The sequence below is a fragment of the Clinocottus analis genome, unplaced genomic scaffold (assembly GCF_023055335.1).
Source record: "Clinocottus analis isolate CAN_PGR_092001 unplaced genomic scaffold, fCliAna1.0.p SCAF_17, whole genome shotgun sequence".
In the NCBI taxonomy this organism is placed as follows: domain Eukaryota; kingdom Metazoa; phylum Chordata; class Actinopteri; order Perciformes; family Cottidae; genus Clinocottus; species Clinocottus analis.
Window position 1 is genome coordinate 9,587,378 of NW_027175898.1, and position 22,454 is coordinate 9,609,831.

Here is a 22,454-nt window from a genome sequence, read left to right on the forward strand (position 1 = left end):
TCCCTATAGGACAACTGTAACCTCTCCTTCACTCCTCATTGGCCAACTCTTAATTTATTAGTTGGTCAATAATGTTCTGACATTGTTCGTTGTTGGAAAACAGCAAAGTCCCATTGTTATTAAATTACTGCGTTATGACTGTATGAAAACTCTGGTCGGCCTTGTGATGTGAATGCGGTTTCACTTTGTGCGTCCTTATGATGAGTCACATGAGAGGGACAGCTAAATCATTATGTAAAGATGAAATGCAGATTATATGCATTTGTCGCCTCAAAGTTGGATTTGGTTATTTTGGTGTTCAGATTCTTGAAATATAGGTTCATCTAAATATACATAATTGAAAGTGTAATGAGAGAGAGAGAGAGAGAGAGAGAGAGAGAGAGAGAGAGAGAGAGAGAGAGAGAGAGAGAGAGAGAGAGAGAGAGAGAGAGAGAGATTTATGTATGTATATTTAATCAGATGTTTCAGTCATAAGTTAACTGACGGGCTGCACACGGATGCTTGGAGCTGCAGCAGCAGTTTCCTGCGTTGTGTGCCTTAGCATTTATTTTTCTTTCCTCTCACTTTCATTTCCTGTTTACAGCTAATTTTCTTAAGCACTTGTACGTCATATTGCAGCAAATTCTGCCATTGCCCTGGATATTGTGTGAGTCATAAAACCCTTTTACAAAACACATTATATGAAGCCAATGATAAACTGGATCCAACCTTTATTTGAGTTGATATTATTTACATGGTCTTTCATCTTGTGTATTGAAAAGTCACACAGACTGAAATTCTTTTTTTTTCCTTGCTGGAAAGCTCTGGAGTTTGAGTCTCCAATAGTCCTATCCTCAGCTCCTCTCGTGGTTTCTTCTTTGCTCCCTCTGTTCCTCATTGAATCCAAAGATGTGAGTCCCCCCCTGACCCTCTCCTCCACCTCCTTTTTATAAAGAACCAAGCAAAGATGACAGAAGGAAACAATGAAAGACTTTGAAGATTCAGCCAGAGCCTCTCTACCTAAGCACAGTCAGAGTAAGTTATTTCCAGCTGCTTATTCTAAATCAGATTATGCTGAAAACCCTGCTAATGGTTAAACTATGGAGAGGATTTAACTCAATCTGATCTGAGATCTGTAGATCTGCTTTACAGAGCGTCACCAGAGACGAGTGAGTGTGGAGGAGGAGCCGCACCAAAAAAATTCCAACGCATGTCCCGCCCCCTTTGCGTCTCTCAGCCAATCACCGCGCCCCCCTTACCCCCCCGGCAGCTTGTGCCTACATCGCTCTGGAGCGGCCTGACCTCAGCCAATCAGCTGTTTCCTTCACTGTCGACGTCACTAACTAGCCAGTTCCCTCCAGCAGCAGAGAGCTTCATTTTCTGATCTGCTTTTGTGCTAAAATGGAGGCTGGCCTCTCGCCCTAAGTGGATCGCCTTCCTGGTTGAGGTTTAGATGTTGACATGCAATAAATCTGGAGACAGGATGGTTGTGGATGCACCTAATTCCAATGGGCCTTTTCAGCCGGTGGCTCTTATGCACTTCAGAGGTACGTAAGGACATCGTTTTCTGCCTGTTTTGTCCCAGGGAATTAGGAAGAGAGGGAGCTGTGTGTTGCTGTGCTCCTGTTCCCCTCCACTGGTTACTGCTTGGTTAGTCAGCATTCAGACGTCTGGGATCACATCGGTGTTTCTGCGGTTTGGAAAGCAGCGTTATTGCAGTTGAAGGCACCTGAAGAATGGCGATGTGTGTGTGGGGCGTGTGTGCATAAATGTTAAACAGTGGAACGATATAGAAAAAAAATATATCTGGTTTTACTAGCTAGCTGCTCTCCCTGCCCATCCCCCCGCCGAGCTAGTGATGTCAAAGGAAGTGAGGTCATAGCTTAGGGAAGGGTCTTCTCTAGCATTTTTCATGTTTGATTTTAATCGCCCGTTTTATATATTTATGGTTGCAGTTATTAATTGTAGCCTCTCTTTTTTTTTTGGCGTGGGGTGGTGGAAGCTAAAGTGGAGGCCATTACTGTCGGTCCTCCGTCTCAGCTGCTGTCCCCAGCGAATGTGTGTCACACTCCGGTTCATCTGGGCACAGATTGGTCACAGTGTGCAGGCTGCAGACAGCGAGCAGCTCTCTTCTCCATCATCTCCCCTCCACCCACTTTTTTTTTTTTTTTTTTTGGGGGGGGTGGGAGGGAGATGCGAGAAACGCCAAATCTGAATGTGTCTCTTAATTCTGTCTGTCAACAAAGCAGCGCTGTCAAACGGGACCCAGGAGGCTCGGTCGTGTTTGAGAGACCCGGCCCGGTGCCACTGTACTCTGGTGCAGCCCAGCGTCAGATGGAGCCTCGGGCAATTATTGATTACACTGTATTGAGCCACAGAGGCAACTGCCTTGAATGACAACTCAGTGATAGGAACAATCACACTCTCTCGCTCTGCCTCTTCCTTCGTTGTGTGTGTGTCTGTCATTTCTGACCCTGTTCAGCCCAAATGTCTTGTACCCACATCTTCACAGATTGTGTAACATTCACATTGCACGTTACACCCGGCATCTAAATGTTGGCATACAAATCATCGAGGTGGCCTCTCAGCGTTGGTTAGGAATGCATTTTCGTTCCCACCGCACACCCTAATTTGACAGATGAATCCTTGGCCAACTCTGAATTAGACTCCACATCCCAACAGTTCCTCCGTGTGTTCTCATTCATGCCCGTGTTCAGAGCCACGTGAACGGTGTCTGAAACCGTGAGGGACAAAATGTGTCACCAAAGATTCATTTTCTTTTGCACCGAGTGTGATTCTGACCCAGTGTATCTCTTTTGCTCCCCGTCTGTTTCTTCAAAATACAAGACATCGTAGCCATTCACAAACTATGAATGTATCAAGTGTGGAAATGTAGGATTTAGCTTTTAACTGTATCCAAACAACACATGCACCTTGCTTCACTGTCTCTCCTGGATGCATTGCTTTCAATGCTGCCAACATGAATCAAGGAATGTGGCGTAACCTAGTTGTTCATATGCCTTTAACACTGCAACACACTGTCCTTCTACAAAGCTATAAATAGTAATCAGTCAATGTGTACATTGATCATAACATACTGTCGATAAAGCAGACTGCCAAACCGTTCCTAACTCCAGATTAGACTATCAGCTGTTCATTTGACCCATTTACAGAGAAGAAAAGAAGAGACTGTGGTTCCAATGTGACTCCAGTTATTTATTTTTCTTTGTTTTGAATGGGGAGCATTAGGATAACGCCCTCTCTGTTCTCCACAAGACGCGCTACTCGCGTGTGTGCATGCGCATGCTTATTCCCCTCCTAAGGCTTCTGTTGGAGACGTTAATAGACGCCACATTGTGGTCAACGTCAATTTTGGGATCACAACACTGAGTCTTTATCTGTTACACAACAACCCGCTGGATATTTTAGGAGTGTACAGAAACTTTATGAGACAAGCAGACAAACTTATGTAACAGGAGCAAGTCTGACACGGTCAGGGGTGCGAGGCATGGCAACGCATTCCAGTCGAGCTTCATGCCAACCAGCGAGCCACCTTATGCCAAGGAGAGAGAAGGTTCCTCTGCAGAGTTTAGTGTTGAAATAAAAGTTAGCACTAATAATTATATGGAAACATAATCCGTACTCTACCTGTTGTTATTGTTGTTTTTGTTGTTCCACTTATCTGTGCCAGTCTTTAGGGACTTCTGAAAATGTGTAGAGACAGGAATAATAATTCTAAATGTTTTGGATGAATCTCTCTCATATGGTTTTAATCCGGCGTACTGGCACTCAGTTTTTTTTTTATTTTTTTTACGGTTTTGACATCACTTTTGGTCGTCAAATCTATAAGGAAATGTTCGTTGACGGCAGCTCACACACACAACACACACACACACACACGCACGCACACACACACAGGGCACTTCTCTGGAATCCCCCAATGTGTGTGTGTGTGTGTGTGTACCTGCGTGCGCGCCAAGTCTCCATCATGTCTGAATAGGATATCTCTCTTCTTACCTAGAATCTGCCTGTTTGCAAGACTGTCGTGTGTGTGTGTGCGTGTGTGTGTCTGCATGCCCTCCATTGGCCTTTGTCACACTTTGTGTACGTCCATTGAAATTAGGGCATGGGCGAATAGGTTTGCGGCCTATTATTTACCTGTACGCTGTTCCTTATTGCACACCTGCATGAATGAATTGGCAAAATAATTTGAGTGTGTTTATTTGCACATTACTTTCAGTGTAATTACAACAAGATGGATGGCAGCAACGCAAAGAGACTAAATTAATTGATCTCAGTGTAATTTGGATTTTAATACAGTTCTTCATGCATTAAGTGTGTTTGCAGCGCTCTGTTTGCCTTCAATCAATTGGTTGATTATATATTGTTTTTCTTATTTGATCCCTGTGCCAATTTCATAAATCATAATTTGTCTCTCAACCTAATTTCCTTGTCGGTAATTGGGAGTGTTCTGCCTACAGGTTGCAGTACAGTCATGGGAGACAAATGGGTTTTGTTTATGTATTTTCCTTATGACCTGCAGTATGTACAACAACATATCTGATCAAATTCAGTTAACTCGTGGCGCCAACATCCTCGTTCATGTGCAGACATGGCTTCTGCACAACAGTGCAAGCCGGGTGTTAATACCACACCCATCACTGATCAGTAATTATGAAGTATAGAAAAGTGCAGCTCTTGTTGCGTTGGTATGATTTATTGAGGTTCAACACCTCAGGCAGACAATAGGCTGCATGGCGTTCATGTAAGGAGGACGGATACTCGCTCACTGCACTGTCGTATGTCCTTCTGTTGCACGTAGCGTTGCACAATTGAATTCCTGCTCATAAGAGGCTGTTTCGGTAGTACATAAACAGGAAATTCTTAATGTAAAGCTACTGTAGGTGTCATGTGCTGTGTGTAGGCTGTAATTGTGGAACTCTTCATCTTCTATCAGATGCAGAACATGGCTCACCGGCAGAGACACTAATGAAATCATAAACCTGAGTCGAGCCAACCAGCCAGTCTGTTCTGCGGATGCATTGTTAATCACTCGCATCGTCTTGAGCTGTCACATGGCGCTGCTCGTGTCATGTGAACGGACCCACATCTTAGTTTAGTGAAGAAGTTAGTTGAACATATGAGTTTGCCTATTTTATTTAAACTGGGCTGAGAGTCAGGAAAGAAACTTGAGCAAACAAAATGCATCTGTTATTTTATTAAGAGCTATCTCACCTAATAAAAAGAAGTAGAGGTTAAAGGGAAATGGGATTTTAAATGCATCTTACTGGACGACATCACAAACTTGATTGTGTTTGCTCTCTTGACAAAGAGGTGCTGGTTCCAGGGTTTTCACTGCGACACTGCTCACGAGGAAACAGCAGGCAAGTTTAAATCTGTAGTGGCCTTCAAGCAAAAGCTTGACATCCCACTCTCGTATCTGTCCATTAGATATAAGGCTGCAGGTAGTAGCCGGTTGGAATAAAGGCTGAAAATGTTGTTTGTCTCATTAAGTCAACAATAGATATGATGCTCGGCAGATTGTTGCCGTTGGACACAGCCAGGCCAGCTCTATTTTCAGTCTTTAAGCTAACATAAAAAAAGAAACAAGTAGCATCAAATATGTGTCGCATAACTACATAATTATGGTGCCACTATGTGCTATTACTTCACCACATGAGTAGGTAAGAACTTCAAGCTACCGACGTGGATGTTTTTCTCTTTGTGTTGTTATGTGTGAAGTGTTGGCGCTGGCAAAGATTGTTTGTTTGTTCTTGAGTGCTCTGGAAATGAAGTGAAAAGAGGAAGCCCTCAAACCACCGTGGACAAATATAATGACTTTTATCCGGACCCCTTTTATAAACATGTCTTTATTTTCTTCCATCCCCAGCGTGTGTGTCGAATGGCTGGACTGTGACCATTCACCTACTTTCCAAATCCTCCGTCCTTCTCTCCCTCTCCATCCTGTCTTCTCTCCTCCACTCCGTCTTTTCCTCCCCGCTGGGCCACAACCATCTCGGCTATTGTCTCAATGCACTTTAGTTTTCATGACTCATTTTCTAATCTTCATCACTTTCTTGTTGCCTGATATTTCCTTTTTCTCTATCGCTTTGCTGCTTTAACTGTCATCCTTGACAGTTATACCGCCCCCTCCTTTCTCTTGTGACCTCTCTCTCTTTGAACATGGTTCCATGTTCTTATATCCCTTACCGCCTTGTTGTTCCTTCATCTCTCATTCGCTCGTCCCTGGACGCCTTTCTTCCCTTCACAAAACTCACTCTCTCTCCCCCCCCCTCTTTGTCTCCTCAGATGTGGCCCCCGCAGAGCAGGAGAAGCTCTTCATCCAGAAGCTGCGGCAGTGCTGCGTTCTTTTTGACTTCCTGTCCGACCCGCTGAGCGACCTGAAATGGAAGGAAGTGAAGCGGGCGGCGCTGAGCGAAATGGTGGAGTACATCACCCACAACAGGAATGTCATCACAGAGCCCATCTACCCGGAGGTGGTGCACATGGTCAGTAAACCCAGAGGGCGTTAAGTTTGCGGTTAGAACTGAAGTTGAGGGTGAAACTTGGGCCAAGAATAGGGGCAGGCTGTAGCTGCTGGGCAGAGCTGGCGGGAGCTGAGCCCAGCTGATGTTTGTGCTTTTTTTTCTCTGGGCGGAAGAGCAGGCTTTCTTGAGGTGTCTATACAGGCTGCCTATTTTTAAATAATTTGTTCAGTCAGTATGCATACGATTGCTTTTCAAGTTATTTTTCAAGCTAAAAGTTTTAAAAAAAAACGAGGCGGATGCCTATTTTATCCATCAACTTTGTGATATAATTTGTAATAATCTGCAAGATTTCGTGGATACAAATGTTTCCAGTGGAGTCGTCATCAAGTTTGTGGTTTATGACTAAATACCGATGATGATGCAAGATGTTCCGCTTTCCGTCTCATCACCGTGTGCAGAGAGACGGCAACGAAGCTGCAAACGTGTTGAAGGAAGAGCGTCTTACTGGACTACAAATGATTATCTTTTCCATTGTCAAAGCCAGCAGCAGATCTGCTATAATCACTGTTAGTACGTTTCCACTGTGGAGTTAATGCACAGTCATCTTCACAGCCGGTTCTGGGTTGACGTGCAGCACAGTCGAGATAGTCCATCTACCTTGTAGCCTCTAGTCTCTTCGAACAAGGCTTCCAGTGTTTCAGTAGGGCACCTGCACCGTCCCATGATCTGCCTGCCAGGGAACAGCAGCCCACAGGGGAGTCAGTTGACAGTGGGACCAGAAACACAGCACACTTGGATTATTGTGGGCCAAACCGTTGGAGGCCAGTTGCAAAGACAGTTTGAGGTTAACATGAACCTAAAAACTTCGCTTAAGATCGCTTAAGACAGGACACTATTTCAGCCAAGATTTAGTTAAATGTAGTATTTCTGTCATTTGCTGTTTCTTTTTCTTTGGCGCAGTGAGTAATTTAAGAATTGACCACCTTTGCAGAATACATCATGAAACGTAGCACTAACACATGTTCATTAACTGAATAAATGAGCCGTATTACTCGTGACACCAGCATTTATTTAACCTTTTTAAGCAAACTGTGTGCTGCAGGCCTGTCTCAAAGGAGGCTTGGCAAAGGGCATGAAAGAGAATGAAATATTGAAAAACACACATTTCAGAAATACTGCTGTTACTTGTATTGCATTGTTTTATGAAAGTTATTTATTTATTTATTCAAGCATATCTCTACATTGTGCAGGGAAATACTTGAACATTGTGTGTGTAGAAAATGATTCAGCCTATTGATGTGGTTTCACTGTCGGTTGCCATCATGTCATGACGGGATGAATGTGTTCAAGAGTGGGACAGGAAGTCTTGATCTGGCTCTATGCTTCTTAAACTTTGTAAAAAAAAACCTCTTGTAAGCTCTTCTGGGTAGAGCTGTGGGCTTTTGTGTGGTCGCGACATGAACTCTAAACTTTGGGTTATCAAAACAACCAAAGGAAGTTAACTTAGAATAAACATTCAAGGTATCTTTTTTTCGCTTCTCTTCCAGTTTGCGGTCAACATGTTCAGAACATTGCCTCCATCGTCCAACCCCACTGGAGCGGAGTTTGATCCAGAGGAAGACGAGCCGACACTTGAAGCTGCGTGGCCACACCTCCAGGTTGACATTTACATCATTACCCCCCCCCCCCGCAAAACAGAGAGAGGTTTAGAGACGGTTGTTCTGAACCAAGAACAGCCTCCCGGCATAGCTGTGTGAAAGTGTGAAATCTGTAGTTTCTGAAGTTTACAAAAAGGACACGTTTGGATCAGATTTAATATTGTGAATTTGTGTCAAAGCATTTGGCTCGAATTCCTTCTAAAACATATTTTTCTTGTTTCCGTTGCAGCTCGTCTATGAATTTTTCCTTAGGTTTTTAGAATCGCCCGACTTTCAGCCTAACATAGCGAAGAAATACATCGACCAGAAATTTGTTATGCAGGTAAGGAAATATTTGTTTTTGCCAAAATCTTTCACAATTTCACGACACAAATTTTGCATGGCGATTTTGAATTGTTTCACTTCTCTTGCGTTCTAGCTCTTAGACCTATTCGACAGTGAGGATCCCCGAGAGCGAGACTTCCTCAAAACTACCCTCCACAGGATTTATGGAAAGTTCCTGGGGCTGAGAGCGTACATCAGAAAACAGATCAATAACATTTTCTATAGGTCAGTGCAGGTCTACCACGGCGCTGCTCTTTTTTTTTTATATTAACAATTCATACCCGGCATAGTCACGATATGAATACTTTCTTCGTTTGGTAATAAGAATCAGAGTATTTCTGCTTGTCCTTCCAGGTTTATCTATGAGACAGAGCACCATAATGGTATAGCTGAACTACTGGAAATACTTGGGAGGTATGTTTGTGGCTCTTACACAACTTTTACATGATACCATGAAACTTCATTACATTGAGTTGTTTGACCTATATATGTAAATATGTAAATATGTGAAACGTCTGACCGATCGGCGGTTTAAAACATGCAAGACTACTTGTTCTAATTTGTTCTGTTGGTGCTTTTGTTTTATTTCCCAGTATAATCAATGGATTTGCCTTACCACTAAAGGAAGAGCACAAGATTTTTCTGTTGAAGGTTTTATTGCCTCTGCACAAAGTGAAATCACTCAGTGTCTACCATCCACAGGTGAGTGCGTTGGACACAGAATGAGGCACAAAGAGCTTGATTTAGTTTCTGTGAAACTGTATGGCAAGAGAGACATATCGCACACAAATCATTTTACTTTTTTAAATGTGTTTTAAATGTTCTTGTCCAAACCTGCTTTGAGTACACGCCTCCTCTTTTCGTGAGAGCAGCAGTTCATTGTACAGGTTTTGTCAAAAACTGGGGATGCGTGTTCCAGCCAGTCTGTCCCTCAAGCATCAACGTGTCCCCCGCCGTGTTACTTTAAGCCTTTATCCGGTATATGCAAATACTTCTGTCAGTTTAATGACTATTGGTTTATTTGTTCTGCAGCTGGCGTACTGTGTGGTGCAGTTTTTGGAAAAGGACAGCACTCTTACTGAGCCGGTATGTGAAATGAGAAGCTGGCGTTTGGTCTTTTCTGGGTAGTTGTTCGAGATTATGAATCACTCAAAAGATGTGTCCAGTTTGTTGACTTTTTACCCTTAAATCTGCTTTCCTCTTATCCTCCCTGAACGGTTATTGAACCCGGTCATTTTCTCTCTCTCTCTCCATCATCCCAACAGGTGGTAATGGCTTTACTAAAGTACTGGCCAAAGACTCACAGTCCCAAGGAAGTGATGTTCCTCAACGAGCTGGAGGAGATCCTGGACGTCATCGAGCCCTCTGAGTTTGTTAAAGTGCAGGAGCCTCTCTTCAGACAGCTGGCCAAGTGTGTGTCCAGCCCGCACTTCCAGGTAACCAAAGGGTGATCGCAACCGTACCTTTTTTACGGCGACAACGCTTGGGAGGGGGGCGGTAAATGGGCCTGCGGTTGTTGGTATGCGCCTGACGGAGGTGTTTTCCGTAGGTGGCAGAGAGAGCGCTGTACTACTGGAACAACGAGTACATCATGAGTCTGATCAGCGACAACGCAGCGAAGATCCTGCCGATTATGTTCCCGGCTCTGTACCGCAACTCTAAGACCCACTGGAACAAGTAAGACACTCGCACGTGGTTTCTCCACACGCCGTAGCGATGTCCTTCGAAGCGCCGTACTGCACGCTGCATGTAACACTCGTCTGACACAACCGCTCACTTTAGTGAGACCTCTCAAGTATGTGTAGGTATTTTAGCTTGGTCACAGAATGTACTCGCCTGTGCATCAGTTTAACACGTCACTGGATGTAGTTATAAATATTCTCTAAACACGCTGTTTGATTTGAGAACCGTCCATACATTTCCGTCATCACCCTTACATACGTAACTTAAGTGTGCTGCTTTTTATTGAACAACGAAATATATTCAATTACTTTAATATCTGTTAATATGTTGACTATAAAGATGAAACACGCAGTTAATTAGCTGATGAGCAAATGATAAAATTGCGCAGTGTTTTAAAAAAAAAATTATTAATCAATTGAAGTATTTTTTCAAGCAAAAGTTCCAAAACAATCCCTACTTATGCAGACTTTTTTAAAAAATATAATTGTAAACTGAGTATATTATAAGATTTGAACTGTTGGATGGATTTGTTGAAGATGTATGCTTTTCATTTAAACAATAAAATTTGGTTAAAACAACCAACAGTTTTTAGTTGAGAATGTTTTTTTGGAATCAATTTTTTTGCCGGTAGCTTTTCAACAAATGTAAATTGTCGGCCTTCACATCAATGCCGCTTGTGCTTATAAAGACTTGACTCTCGACCAACTTCTCTCTCTCCCTTTTTCTCCCTCTCCCGCGCAGGACCATCCACGGCCTCATCTACAACGCTCTGAAGCTTTTCATGGAGATGAATCAGAAGCTCTTCGATGACTGCACACAGCAGTTCAGGGCCGAGAAAAACAAGTAGGCGCCGGAGATCCTTCTCCCACTCGGTTAATCTTTTACAATGATGTCTGAGTGACACATGATTTCTGCCTCAACACAGCAGCTAAATGAGTGTTGGGTTTCACATGTACCGGTGAAGGCGTGATTATGACGTCAGCTCTGGTTGTTCAACAGGGAGAAGGCAAAGTCAAAAGAACGTGAAGAGGCCTGGGTCAAGATCGAGAACCTCGCCAAGTCAAATCCACAGGTGAGCAATGTGTGCAATCATCCTACCTCTCTTTCTATCACTGTGTGCAAGTGGAAATGTGTGTAGCATCTTTAGGAAATGTGTGTCTTTTGTTTTCTGTAAGACAGTTTTGTTGTTGAATTGTAGTTCCCTTTCCATCTTATCCTGTTAAAGAAGTAATGTGTAATGTCTGGCCAGCAGAGGTAGCGTTGACACGCTACAATACAAGTTCAATTTACAGTCATAAGGTAATAAAACATTTTTTAAAAAGCTAACGATAAAGCAACGCGATACATAAACGCTCTTGCATAATGTCACATTAAACATTGTATTCATAATGTTAGTTCATTTGTTGGACGTCTTTGTCTGAAATCCCGGCCACATGTTACGCATTGCCCCTTTAAGGACTCATTTTGTTCACTATATGAATTGGTAGTGCATGCGTTTGAAATTACACTGCTGTTAAAGATGGAAAGAGCTTAATGAGAACGTGCTTAGTTGTGGTGAATGCTTGAATCGGACAGCTCAAAAATGATCCCTGAAGAAATGTTTGATCAAATCAAAGAGAAACTTCACAGAAATCCCTTTTCCCCCAAAAACTGATTTAGCATTCGACTGAAGAGTAATATTCCTTCATTTATGGCATAGTTTGACATTTTGGGAATTGCGCTTATTCGCTTTCTTTCTGAGAGTTCAATGAAAAGATTCATGGCTTTATCATACATTTGCAAGTTACAGCCAGCTAGCTTAGCTTAGCTTAGTGCAAAAACACGAAACCAGTGGTCACTTTGGCCAGGCAAGAAATATTCCAACAACGCAACAGTTGATGTCTTTACATTTAGTTTTGTGTATGCATTAAACACCCAAGATAGTGTTTTAATTATTAAGCTTAATAAATTATTGGTAAAGCGGTTTATTTACAGAGCCGTGCTAGCTGTTTTCACTCGTTACCAGTCTTTGTGCTCAGCTAAACTACAGACGCGTACAGTATTTACAGTACAGACATGATCCATCTCCTCATCCGACTCTTGGAAAATGAGCATAATTCCCAAAATGTTAAACTGTTGCCTTCAATGTGCAACAAAATACAATTTTCAATCCAAACGATCCAGATTAATCTGCCCTAAAATATCTAGTTTAGTGGGAGCGGCAACTGATGAGCTTCCCATTGTTTGACACAGTGGCTTTGTCATGGTCAACACTTAGATCCCATTCAGTCAAGAGTGAAACTGTGTTCAATCCTTTTGATTCTACACCTAAACTAAAGCTGATACATGATATATATATAAATATATATTACATTTGAATTGGTTCAGAGCCTCTTGATTCATTCTTCTTTGCATGCGACTGAAAGTCTTTTCTCCATCCTTTTGTGTTTTTGTTTTTGTTTCTCTTTCTTTTCAACATAGTTCTTTATGTATGTTGATTCCTCTGACCTCAATAGTCCTGTAGCAATGGAGACGGATGTCCCTTTGATAGAAGATGTTCAGAGGTTAAAAAAGACAGTTGAGGCGGGCGCGACTCAGGTAAACCTGACTTTCTCTCTGTCTATTTACCTTTCTTCTTATAATCACTCTTTATTAGTTAGCAAAGTCTCCTAATTGAAGCTACTTGCACTGTATAAATTACCATTGTTTACTTTCTGTATAAATTCTAGTCTTGTTTGTGTTATATTTATAAATCAACCTACTTTCTAAAATGTGGAAACAGACGTGACCACGGACTGAACACCAGCTTGCGTGCTCCTTGCATGTTGTCTGAAGCCCCAAAGTGTTTAATATTATCTTAATAAATAACCAATTATGAGACATATAAACCACCTTATTATATTTTGTGACGTCTATATGAAGTGTAACACATTCATTTCAGAAAATGCGGAGAAAGTAATGTTCTTTTTTACTCCTGAATTAACAACATTGCCTAAAATCCCCAAGAGAGGCTCTTGTTTACCTCAGAGCGTGATGTCATAGACGCAAACGTGTTCAGTCAATTTAGTTTAATCCAGTTCCAGACCATGGCAGATAGCATACTTGTCTCATTAAAGGAAGGATTTTCCAACTTCTTTTTACGTGGACGTCCAACCAGTGCGGATGGTGAAGTCCCCAGTGCGTGCTATATTGACCCAGAAAGCAGATCCCTCCCGCTGTGCAGCCTCAACAGCTTTGACAAATGTACCAATTTGTCAATAAGGGAACCATTCTTTCAGCTAAACAGAAAAATACAACTTTCTCGCCCACACTGAACTTTTTTTTTTTTGTTGAGACAATCTGATTCATTCAGAAAAACAGGGTTAGTATTTGTTTCTCCAGTGAATGTCACCCTTCCGTGTGGATGAACTAATACTCTGCCATTAATAATGATAAATTAAATAAATAATCATTATTTAAACTCAACCCAATATTTAAAAATGTTAAATTGTTTTTATGACCTCTGGTGAAAACATCAGTCATGAAAGTTGACATAATGAAATATGCACAATACTAATATTAAATTAATATTTTTTTTTAGTGCAACATTTTTTTTCTTGATTAATTTATCTTTGTCACACTTTATTACTATAATTACTAACCTAATGTATATTTCTTAGTGAACATGTCTCACACTCATAAATGTCTGTTGTGTATTTAAATTAAAGTTCAGGTATGGCTGGCTCAGTACGCCATGTTTTAACTCTGTTAGTCTTGGTCCTCCGTAAATTAGATTTTGATAAATGGAACTCATGCTGTCGCGCTTCATCTCAGAGATATGATCAGAACAGGGACATGTTAAACGATGTTAAACGTTGTATTCAAGGCCAACTTTCTCCTCCTCTCCCCGCTCAATCTGACAGTTGCAGCCTGACCAGCGGAAAGAGCGGCCGATGGTGCGACGCAAATCTGAGTTGCCTCAGGATATCTACACCACAAAAGCCTTGGAGTCCCACCGCAGAGCTGAAGACATGTTGATCACCCACGATGGACTCTAGGTCCCGCCACCTGCCGACTCTTTGTCCAACTGCCCCTATTACCCTCGACACCTATGGACTTCCTCTTCGCCCAGGCGCCAGAATCACACTGGCAATGTTGGGATCTCCATGCGTCCTCCCACCTTCCGTTTACCCAGAAGTCTCAGTTGTCCTTCATTCCTGCTGCCCTAGTGCAGAAGCCCTGTATCCTCGTCCCAGATTTCTGCTTTCTCAGGTTTTTTCTTTATTTCGGAGAGGAGTGGGAGAGTGTATTGTGTGTCTTTTAGCCCTCACCACATTGATTGTGTTCCCCAATTATTTCCCCACGTAGGTTCCTCTTACCTTGCTTTCTCTCCCCCCCACCCACCTCCGTGTGCATTCACTGTAGATGTGGAACCTGGGATTACGGACGCCACAAAGCTGGTTCCTTCATTCCAAACACAATGGATTGGACGTGGAAACATAGGAACTGTATGACTCACTGTCTAAGGATCGCTTCTTGGTCTCTGCTTGGTTTTATTTTCTGTCAAACGGAACAAAATCAGAACCTGTTGGTCAGACGAAAGACTTTCCTGTCATCCGTTGTATGTTTTCTTTATTTTTTTGCTCAATCTAACGGACATCTCCTCAGTGCCAAGACTGTTGTGTTCCGTATGTTTGTTTCTTTCATGTTTTGATCAGTGACTTCAACATGGACACTTTGTCTTTTGGTCACTGGTGTTTGAGAAAAAACGTTTTGTTTTGTTTTTTGTTTAGCACACCAGACCAAACTGAGACTCGTCCTTAGCCTTGCAATGTCCAAGAAAGGTGGCGAGGAAAGAGGAAGCTGTCCTGTGGACATCAGACACTTTCCATTTTATTGTTTTGTGCCATATGCAACTCTTTTATATGCTTGCTCTCCTTAAGTTCATTGGCAATATTTGAAAACCAGACCATAATGATGACTAGGCAGTTCAAACAATGGTACTTACTGTATAAAATGATGGACTTGAGTAAAAGCTGTTAGTATTGGATAAAGCAAGGTTTTGCCCTCAGTTGCATCCTGAATAAAAAGAAGAGCGCAGCAGTGAGGTGTTCAAGGTGACTGGTGGGTTTTATATATAATGTAAAAATAAATAGGGATGATTATCTTTGTAAAGGAAATATATTGAGAGATTAGTTTTTGTTCAATGAGAGTGGAGGAACAGATCTGTACCAGCACAACATCTGAAAACTCCACTCACTAATGGGCTTTCAGGAGCTCTGACTAAGTTCCGACCTTTGCTAATTTTTCTTTTTAAAGAGCACGGAGGTGTACTGGCAGTGTCTGCTAAACATATTTTAATGTCCTCTAATTAAAAATAGAAATTAATTTATTATCAAATTGAAGCGGTGGCAACCTTAGTAGCTATTAACATACTGACATTAAACGATTAACACTTGATGAAAGTGACCAAAAAGATGAATTGAACATTATGTGGCATGTCTGTGGGGCCACCGTTCCTGATTCAAATGTTTATCTTTCTCGGTGAAGAAGCGGTTACGAGTTGGACAATATCCTCCAGTCAGTACCATTGTTTAAACTAAGGAGGTCTGCTAGATTTCTTCATATTTGATGTGTTGTATTTCTTTGTCTTGTCTCTGGAGGTTAAGTAGTGTGGATGTCGGGTTTTTTCAGTTCTCGTTAGTCCTGGTCATTCAGGATGCCCAACGCTGAGACAGACTGGTATCAAATGGCCACAAAAATGCCAGATGCTGATAATAAACTGACATTGTGACTTGGCGTGTTAACTGTATTAATACTGTATTTGCTTGAATGCAAAAAGATGTAAATTAAAACTACCATGTTAAACATGTACCTTTTACCCTGGAGGAATGCCATTCACCAAACGGATTTCTGTTGTCGACTTCATCGCATTTATGAAACAATCCAGCTTGCCGGGAGAGATGTTTTATAGATTTTATGAGTTTGTGTCAAGAGATATTTGAGGTTTATTTTAGTGCTGGAAAAAAAACAAGTCGTCCGTGATAACAAGAGATGATTTTAAAATGATTCGGTGGCTTGTTTTCTTTCTGCAGGGTTTTAGCAGATCTTTTAATTTCACATTATTTCCAAAACATGATAACTTAAAGTGTCCTTTTGTATGTGACCTGTACTATATGATTCATTTAATATTGTATATATGATTTACCTTGTTTCATGTAGTGTTATATATCTAGATTAATTTTGTACAAATTGTCCCTCTGTACAGAATAAAACATCAATAGCAAGTGAAAGAAGTCAATCTGGCACATACCGTCTTATTTCTCCTGTTTGGATGTACTTTCATTGTCACAAGGAGTTAGAAGATGTTCTTATTTTTATTATGAAAATCTGCAGTTTCCTCCCTCCACTATATAACTGACAAATGTTCATGCCCGTTGTGTGCTCCTATCACTGTCTTTAGTGGTGTACAACTATATAGGATGAATAAAGAGATTATTTGAATATATATTTTCAACCATGCATCCATTTTGGCTTTACTTGACATCTTAAATTACTATTTTGAAACCTGCTTGTATACTCCATCGTACAAACAATAGTTATTTTACTTTTAACAGGGCGAATAAGGCGAGTATTTCATAATTTGATTCAATTCATTCAACTTTAGCAGTTTGCAGCTTTGAACACAAGATGGCGCCAGATACCGGCAAATTGACGTTTTACTCCGGTGATCCAAAACTAAAATGCAGAGAATACCTTGCAGCACCACTTGTAGCGTTCATCCTGCAGGTTTCAAGTAGTTCATCTATGACTGCATTCAGCACCACAAAGCTTCATATGTCAACCAGAGCTAAAATCCGCACAATAATCAATCCGTCACATCCACTGCAATGCACACGTTATTCTCACTGGCTTTGAGCCGCTGGCATGCAAGATCCTCTGCGACAGCAACCTGAACCTTACTGTGAAATCTGTAAAGAAGCCCAATGCAGCGAGGCTCTTCTGTGGTGTAACAGACGTTTGCCCTCAGTGTTCACCAGAAACAAAACTCTAGCATGTCACCGGGCTTCAGCGTAACTGTTCCACTGAAAAATAAGTCTCAATAATTAATTAACTAATTTAACGCTAAACGTTTAATGTTTTCGTTCTTTTTTTTCAAACCAACTTTTTGCATTTATTTCACTGGGTATGGCTGGTAACGTATCAAACAGATTGTTTGTTGTTGTACAGATTGTCCATATTAATAAAACTATTTTTAGCCATCAACACAATGACAATATTACAATACAATAACAATATAAGATTCATCAGTTTGAAAAAAATACATAACCAAAAACTAACATTGTAGAGCTGATAAAAAAAGACAAAAATATAGTTTGTAACTGATTAATTCTTTCAGTCATGATTCACAAGCTTTTCTCTGTCATAAATGATGGTAAATTGAATATCTTTGGGTTATTGGTATAACCAAGAAGACATTGTAAGATGCTACCTCGGTCGCAATTTGAATTGCCCTATTTGTACTATTTCATTATGCAAATCAATGAATCGAGACAATCAAGAAAATAAATAGTTTAATCAATAATAAAGCACACCGGGCAATTGTCTTAAATCCCTTTTGTCATGTCATGAAGTGAACTCCTGCATGTGCACGCTAAACGTGCAGGAAGCTCTTCAATTGAATTAATCCCTTTAATAGAGTTTCAAACAGTTAAGATAGACAGTCCATCTTCCTCTTGCGATGAGCAGATTACATTTGGGGAAGTGATGTGAGTATGTGAAGCATCTTCAGAGGTAGAATTGAAGATTTTGTATTTTCTCAGAAGTAGCAAACAAAAGGATCAACCTATTTCATTACACACGCTTTATGGATTACTTCCTGTTTCAGTAATGAGTGTTTTGGTTTGGATGCCGTTGGCCTTGTACTTCTGTAACAGTTGGCTGTAGTAGCTTATCTCCCGGTGCAGAGAGAGTATTAAATCTTGATGTCACCCGAGGTGAAGGTGGAGCCGTGAGGCACAAAGGATTGGTGTGCGGTAGGCCAATTGCAAACAAGTGAGTGGGTTTTCGGGAGGAGGTGATTTCGGGGAAACCAGACGTTTGTTGTTTCCCAGAGACGTTTACACAAGATCTGCTCCCTTGTCCCGAGTTAACTCTGCGGATGGAAACAACAATGGAATACAGAGTTGGCCTGAAGTACGTAGAATTAGGTAGAATGTTGCAATGGCACATCTCCTTTACTTCATCAAAGGAGGGTAAGTGAAGAGGGATTGCTACACGTGGATGGTATTTGAAAATGTATAGTCCTGTTGATGGTCAGACGTGGAACATGACAAATGTCAGCGTCAACTGTTTGCAAAACCATCACTAAATCAAGAAAGAAAACATTCTGTAAAACCACGCCCCTGTTATTTTACATATGAATCGTTACCATATAGGCTCACCATCCCGGTGGATTCAGAGTTTGTGAATGTTTTGTGTGAGCCATTGTACCGACTGAGCATGCAAAAACCAACCATGAATCAAAACATTTACTCTTCTCTATCCATTAAAAAGGCTTGATTGCCTTTACATTTACATTTAGTTGTTTTAGCCATAAAAGAGTTGAAAGAGTTCTAGTTATTGTAATTGTATGCTTATTTATCACATGAAAGTTGTTCATTTAACTATTGCAATACGTATGGCCTATGGTTATAATGTTTACCATCATTCTGTCTTCCGATGTCTGAAGAGTTAATACGATCACATGTTTCTTCACACCAGAGCGTTTCTTTTTTGATCTCTCCTATTCATACCAGCACGGCTGGAGGCCCTGACGATAACTCAATGTGTTTCTTTCTCAGTGAGTTTGTTATTGGTCTGTATCTCTGGTAGTTTTACAGTGAATTCATCAGTTTAGTTACATTATCATCGCGATGATGATAATGTAACTAAACTGACGATTTCATGATTTCATGATGACGTCATCTCATCATGTATTTACTATTGGCTGCTTATTTAACGCCATGTAGCCTATATGAATGACTAATGTTGGCTCTCCTTTTACTCCTTTCTGCAGCACGCTGTCATAATAATATTGCCTCTACTAAACATGCACCCTCCTCCTTAGCGTCTCTTTCTGCACCTGCACCAGTTATTTCACAGTGACCCCTATTCTGCAGTCTCCTCCTCATCCGTACCTCATTTAATAAGAATAAACAACAGCTAAGCAATACTAAAAATAGGTTATTATATAGATCATGGATTATTCTCGAGACAAATGTCAATATAAGATCAAATATACATAAGCTAACGTGCCGGATGTGTTTTTACAACAGTTTCGTCTGCAGCCTGGTGGGGCATCAGGCTCAATAGTGCAGCTGCCAATCTGCTCTAAGTAGAGCAGTATAATGTGCTGTGACCTCAGTGATAATGAAAGATTATCAAAGCAATTTCTGCCTCTCTATCTTTCCACATATTAACCATGACCCAAAGTGAACCTGCAGCCAGGGGGCCTTTCTGTTTACCTTGTTTTCTAAGTCTTGTCTGTTTGGGAATATTCAAGCACCACCACGGACAGGTAGCTTGAAGAAAGAGCGCAGCATGTCATGGCATTAAAGTGGCCGTCTGACTCCTTCAGGATCCTATGATCTGTGGTTTGTGATGTTTGTTTATGACCAAAGTATGACCGGTTGCACTTGGCCTTCTGCCGGTGTGACTGCTGGGGTTCTGGTGTGACACCAGAATGTTTTCCGCTTTCGTGACACCCTCCTCCTAGTGAAGGCCACGACATTCGGGCCAAGAAGTCAATTAAATGATCAGGCAAAAAAGAATTCTGAAAATGTTGGTATATTAATTCATATCTTAATTACATTACCAGATTTTTGTTGTACGTGTGATGTGTTTGAGGAATACAGTATTTAAATGATTATTTTCGATCTAGGCCAAAGCTGCTCCTTTAAGGCGACAGCATCTTCTGGGCTCGTGTATCGCAGTGCATTGTTGCCAAGCTGTCCTCACTTGCCCTACCTGACTCACAGGTGGCACGGAGCCAAGGCTGACTGACTGCTGGAAGGAAAACTTGCCTCCATCTGGAACATCACAGGCTGCCAGTATTAGCCAGCTCGTAGACAAAATGTGACATTGTCTGTTTGTCTGTTATTTCTTCAGTCGCCTAAAGATCCGGTTTGCCAAAGTGACAGACGTTAGGTGTGACTTTTTTCTCATTTGGTGCATACACATTTTAGAGGATTGTGGAGATATAGTATGAGGTGCATTACTCTGCAGAATACAGGTGTGTCATTTAGAAGGGACGTCTGTGGTGGAGGAAAAAAGGAATTCATCACATGTGACTCACAGCAGTAATTTAGTTAGTACTCATGGATTATTTTCTTTTGACATTTTGCCTTAATATTAAAGGTTTCTGCGGAAAAAAAAAATGAAATTAATGTGACCCTGAAAAAATATGTCAACAGGAAACATGTCCCAGATATCTGTTGCCCCCAAAATGTCAATTGAAGCGGAACTTATTGTGTTATTTGTTGTCTTCAATTCAAACATCTGTAACATTTGAATTGGGTGAGTTTTGGGAGTGAGTAAGCGTCACTGGGCCAGTGTTGCTTACTCACGTCTTGTTCCTTTAAATACTGATTAAAACAAAATTTGGCACAGAAAGAAAAGGTGATTTCATAGGATAATCAAACCGCGTGGTGCAGGATACTTTAATTTCTCAAAATGTAATTGTTTTCACAACTGAAACAGAGCATATAAACCTACCACAAAGGTACAAAGTTGCATCAGAGAAACTATGCTCCTTCTCTAGTTTTAGTATTCCAGCTGTCCAATCAAATCAGACGTTCTGTCAACCTTGTTAATCCACTCATAACGTGCCATGGTGGTTTATTCACCTTCGAAGTCTTTATGAGAAGCAGCCAGGCCTTTGAGGTTTCTAGGTTGCAGTCCTGCCATGATCCTACAGGGGGAGATGTTACACTGCCGGGGCAGGACCACGAGCCGGGTATGGAGGGGAGATGAGAGACGGAGGATAGGGCATCTGAGGTGAATGACAGGGTGGCAGCCGCAGCCTCAAGCCTCACCACAGCCCATTAGATTACACTGCTGGCGGTTTCAGCTCTGCAGCCCTCTCTCTAACTTTCTGGGGATGGAGTAGAGCTGTAATGTGCCTCATCTCATTATCTTCAATCAGGTATGTTGAGGTTGGAAAATAACTGATAAACACGGCCATTTTTTCCCCGCAGGACGACATTGTTTAGTGCATTTTGTCTAGGGGTTTAATCTTTGCTTGTCTTGTGAGGGAAATTACCCTTTTTATGAGGGACTGTGTCGACTTCAGACGATATCATGCTGTATCGTAATTGAACATTTCAGTGCAAACGCTACTAGCAGTCTATTCGATTAAAATGTCGTTTTGGTTAAATTTATTATGGATCTCCATTTACCATTACACCTAGAGACACATATATGCAAGCTCGAATCATGAGGGTGGGATGTTAAAAAGGCATGCGCTTCCTCAGTATTTTCAAGCAAAATAGTTGATGACTGACAGGGTTCTCTCATGAAGAGTTTGCCAATCACAATGCACAGGGGATTTAGTGAATATAGTAGGACACGTGAAGGTTAAAGCCACCCGAGCTATGTCAAATTCAAGACTCAGCCAACCTTAAGACCAGAATGGACACTGCTAAAATTGCCACAACATCTAGTGAGACCCTAACAAAGCGGCTGTAGACTGGGGAAGTCAGTGGATTTAGGCAGAGGCGATCTTAGAGATAAAGATAAACCGACCTGCACTTGTACAGCACTTTTCTAGTCTTCCAACCACTCAAAGCGCCTGTATGATCAGGACACCTGATAACGGATGTATCTCTCAGAAGACAGTTTGTTCACAGCTTTTCATAACAGAGATCTTACGATTTATTCTTGTCATGTTGGGGAAAAAAAGTTAACTGAAAAGTCAAAGTTGATCTCTGTATCAGACGTAATGTTGACAGCTCTGGAAAAGCCTCAATGGACCTTGAGTAGAGATTTTAATTTCCTCAAGTATCAGCCTACTGATACCTCTGAGATGCATCGTAGGGAATGTTCAACACCGACATGCATAGACATCACTTTGTACTAATAGGCCTTTTGCACATTAGACATTTTGACCTGTAGTCGGAAATGCTGCTGTGACTGATCTATTTCTGATTTACCTATAACTAATATCAAATATATCAGTACATTATGCGTATTAAGGCTCAGTTTTTGTTGACAGTGTTTTAGATAGGCGTGTACATATTTATTGATGAGCACCTATGATAGTTTATGGTCATCTTTTTTGTCCCTGTGTCTATATATCAACGAGGGTATCGGCTGAATAACAGAA

General features: G+C 41.3%; 1 protein-coding gene across 3 annotated transcripts; it reads left to right on the forward strand.

The window, feature by feature from the left end:
* Positions 1-1,374: 1,374 nt before the first annotated feature.
* ppp2r5ca (protein phosphatase 2, regulatory subunit B', gamma a) lies at positions 1,375-16,573 on the forward strand. Of its 3 annotated transcripts, none has more exons than XM_068579925.1 (14): positions 1,375-1,526; positions 6,289-6,488; positions 8,015-8,125; positions 8,355-8,447; positions 8,544-8,674; positions 8,804-8,863; positions 9,043-9,151; positions 9,482-9,535; positions 9,715-9,885; positions 9,999-10,126; positions 10,874-10,975; positions 11,132-11,204; positions 12,593-12,709; positions 14,014-16,573. In XM_068579925.1, exons 1-14 carry the CDS (start codon positions 1,433-1,435, stop codon positions 14,146-14,148), a joined length of 1,578 nt encoding a protein of 525 aa, XP_068436026.1. In that variant the 5' UTR covers positions 1,375-1,432; the 3' UTR covers positions 14,149-16,573. The 3 variants fall into 3 exon arrangements, with proteins under 3 accessions (XP_068436026.1, XP_068436028.1, XP_068436027.1); XM_068579927.1 differs by having other exon boundaries at positions 12,628-12,709; positions 14,014-14,139; XM_068579926.1 differs by lacking the exon at positions 12,593-12,709 and having other exon boundaries at positions 14,014-16,572.
* The last annotated feature ends 5,881 nt before the right edge of the window (positions 16,574-22,454 follow it).

Excerpts from the sequence above, each read along its gene's own strand:
- ppp2r5ca (XM_068579925.1), top strand. The coding sequence starts at position 1,433 with ATGTTGACATGCAATAAATCTGGAGACAGGATGGTTGTGGATGCACCT. Across the intron at positions 6,489-8,014 it reads ACCCGGAGGTGGTGCACATG|TTTGCGGTCAACATGTTCAG; the intron begins GTCAGTAAACCC and ends CTTCTCTTCCAG. Across the intron at positions 10,127-10,873 it reads TCTAAGACCCACTGGAACAA|GACCATCCACGGCCTCATCT; the intron begins GTAAGACACTCG and ends TCTCCCGCGCAG.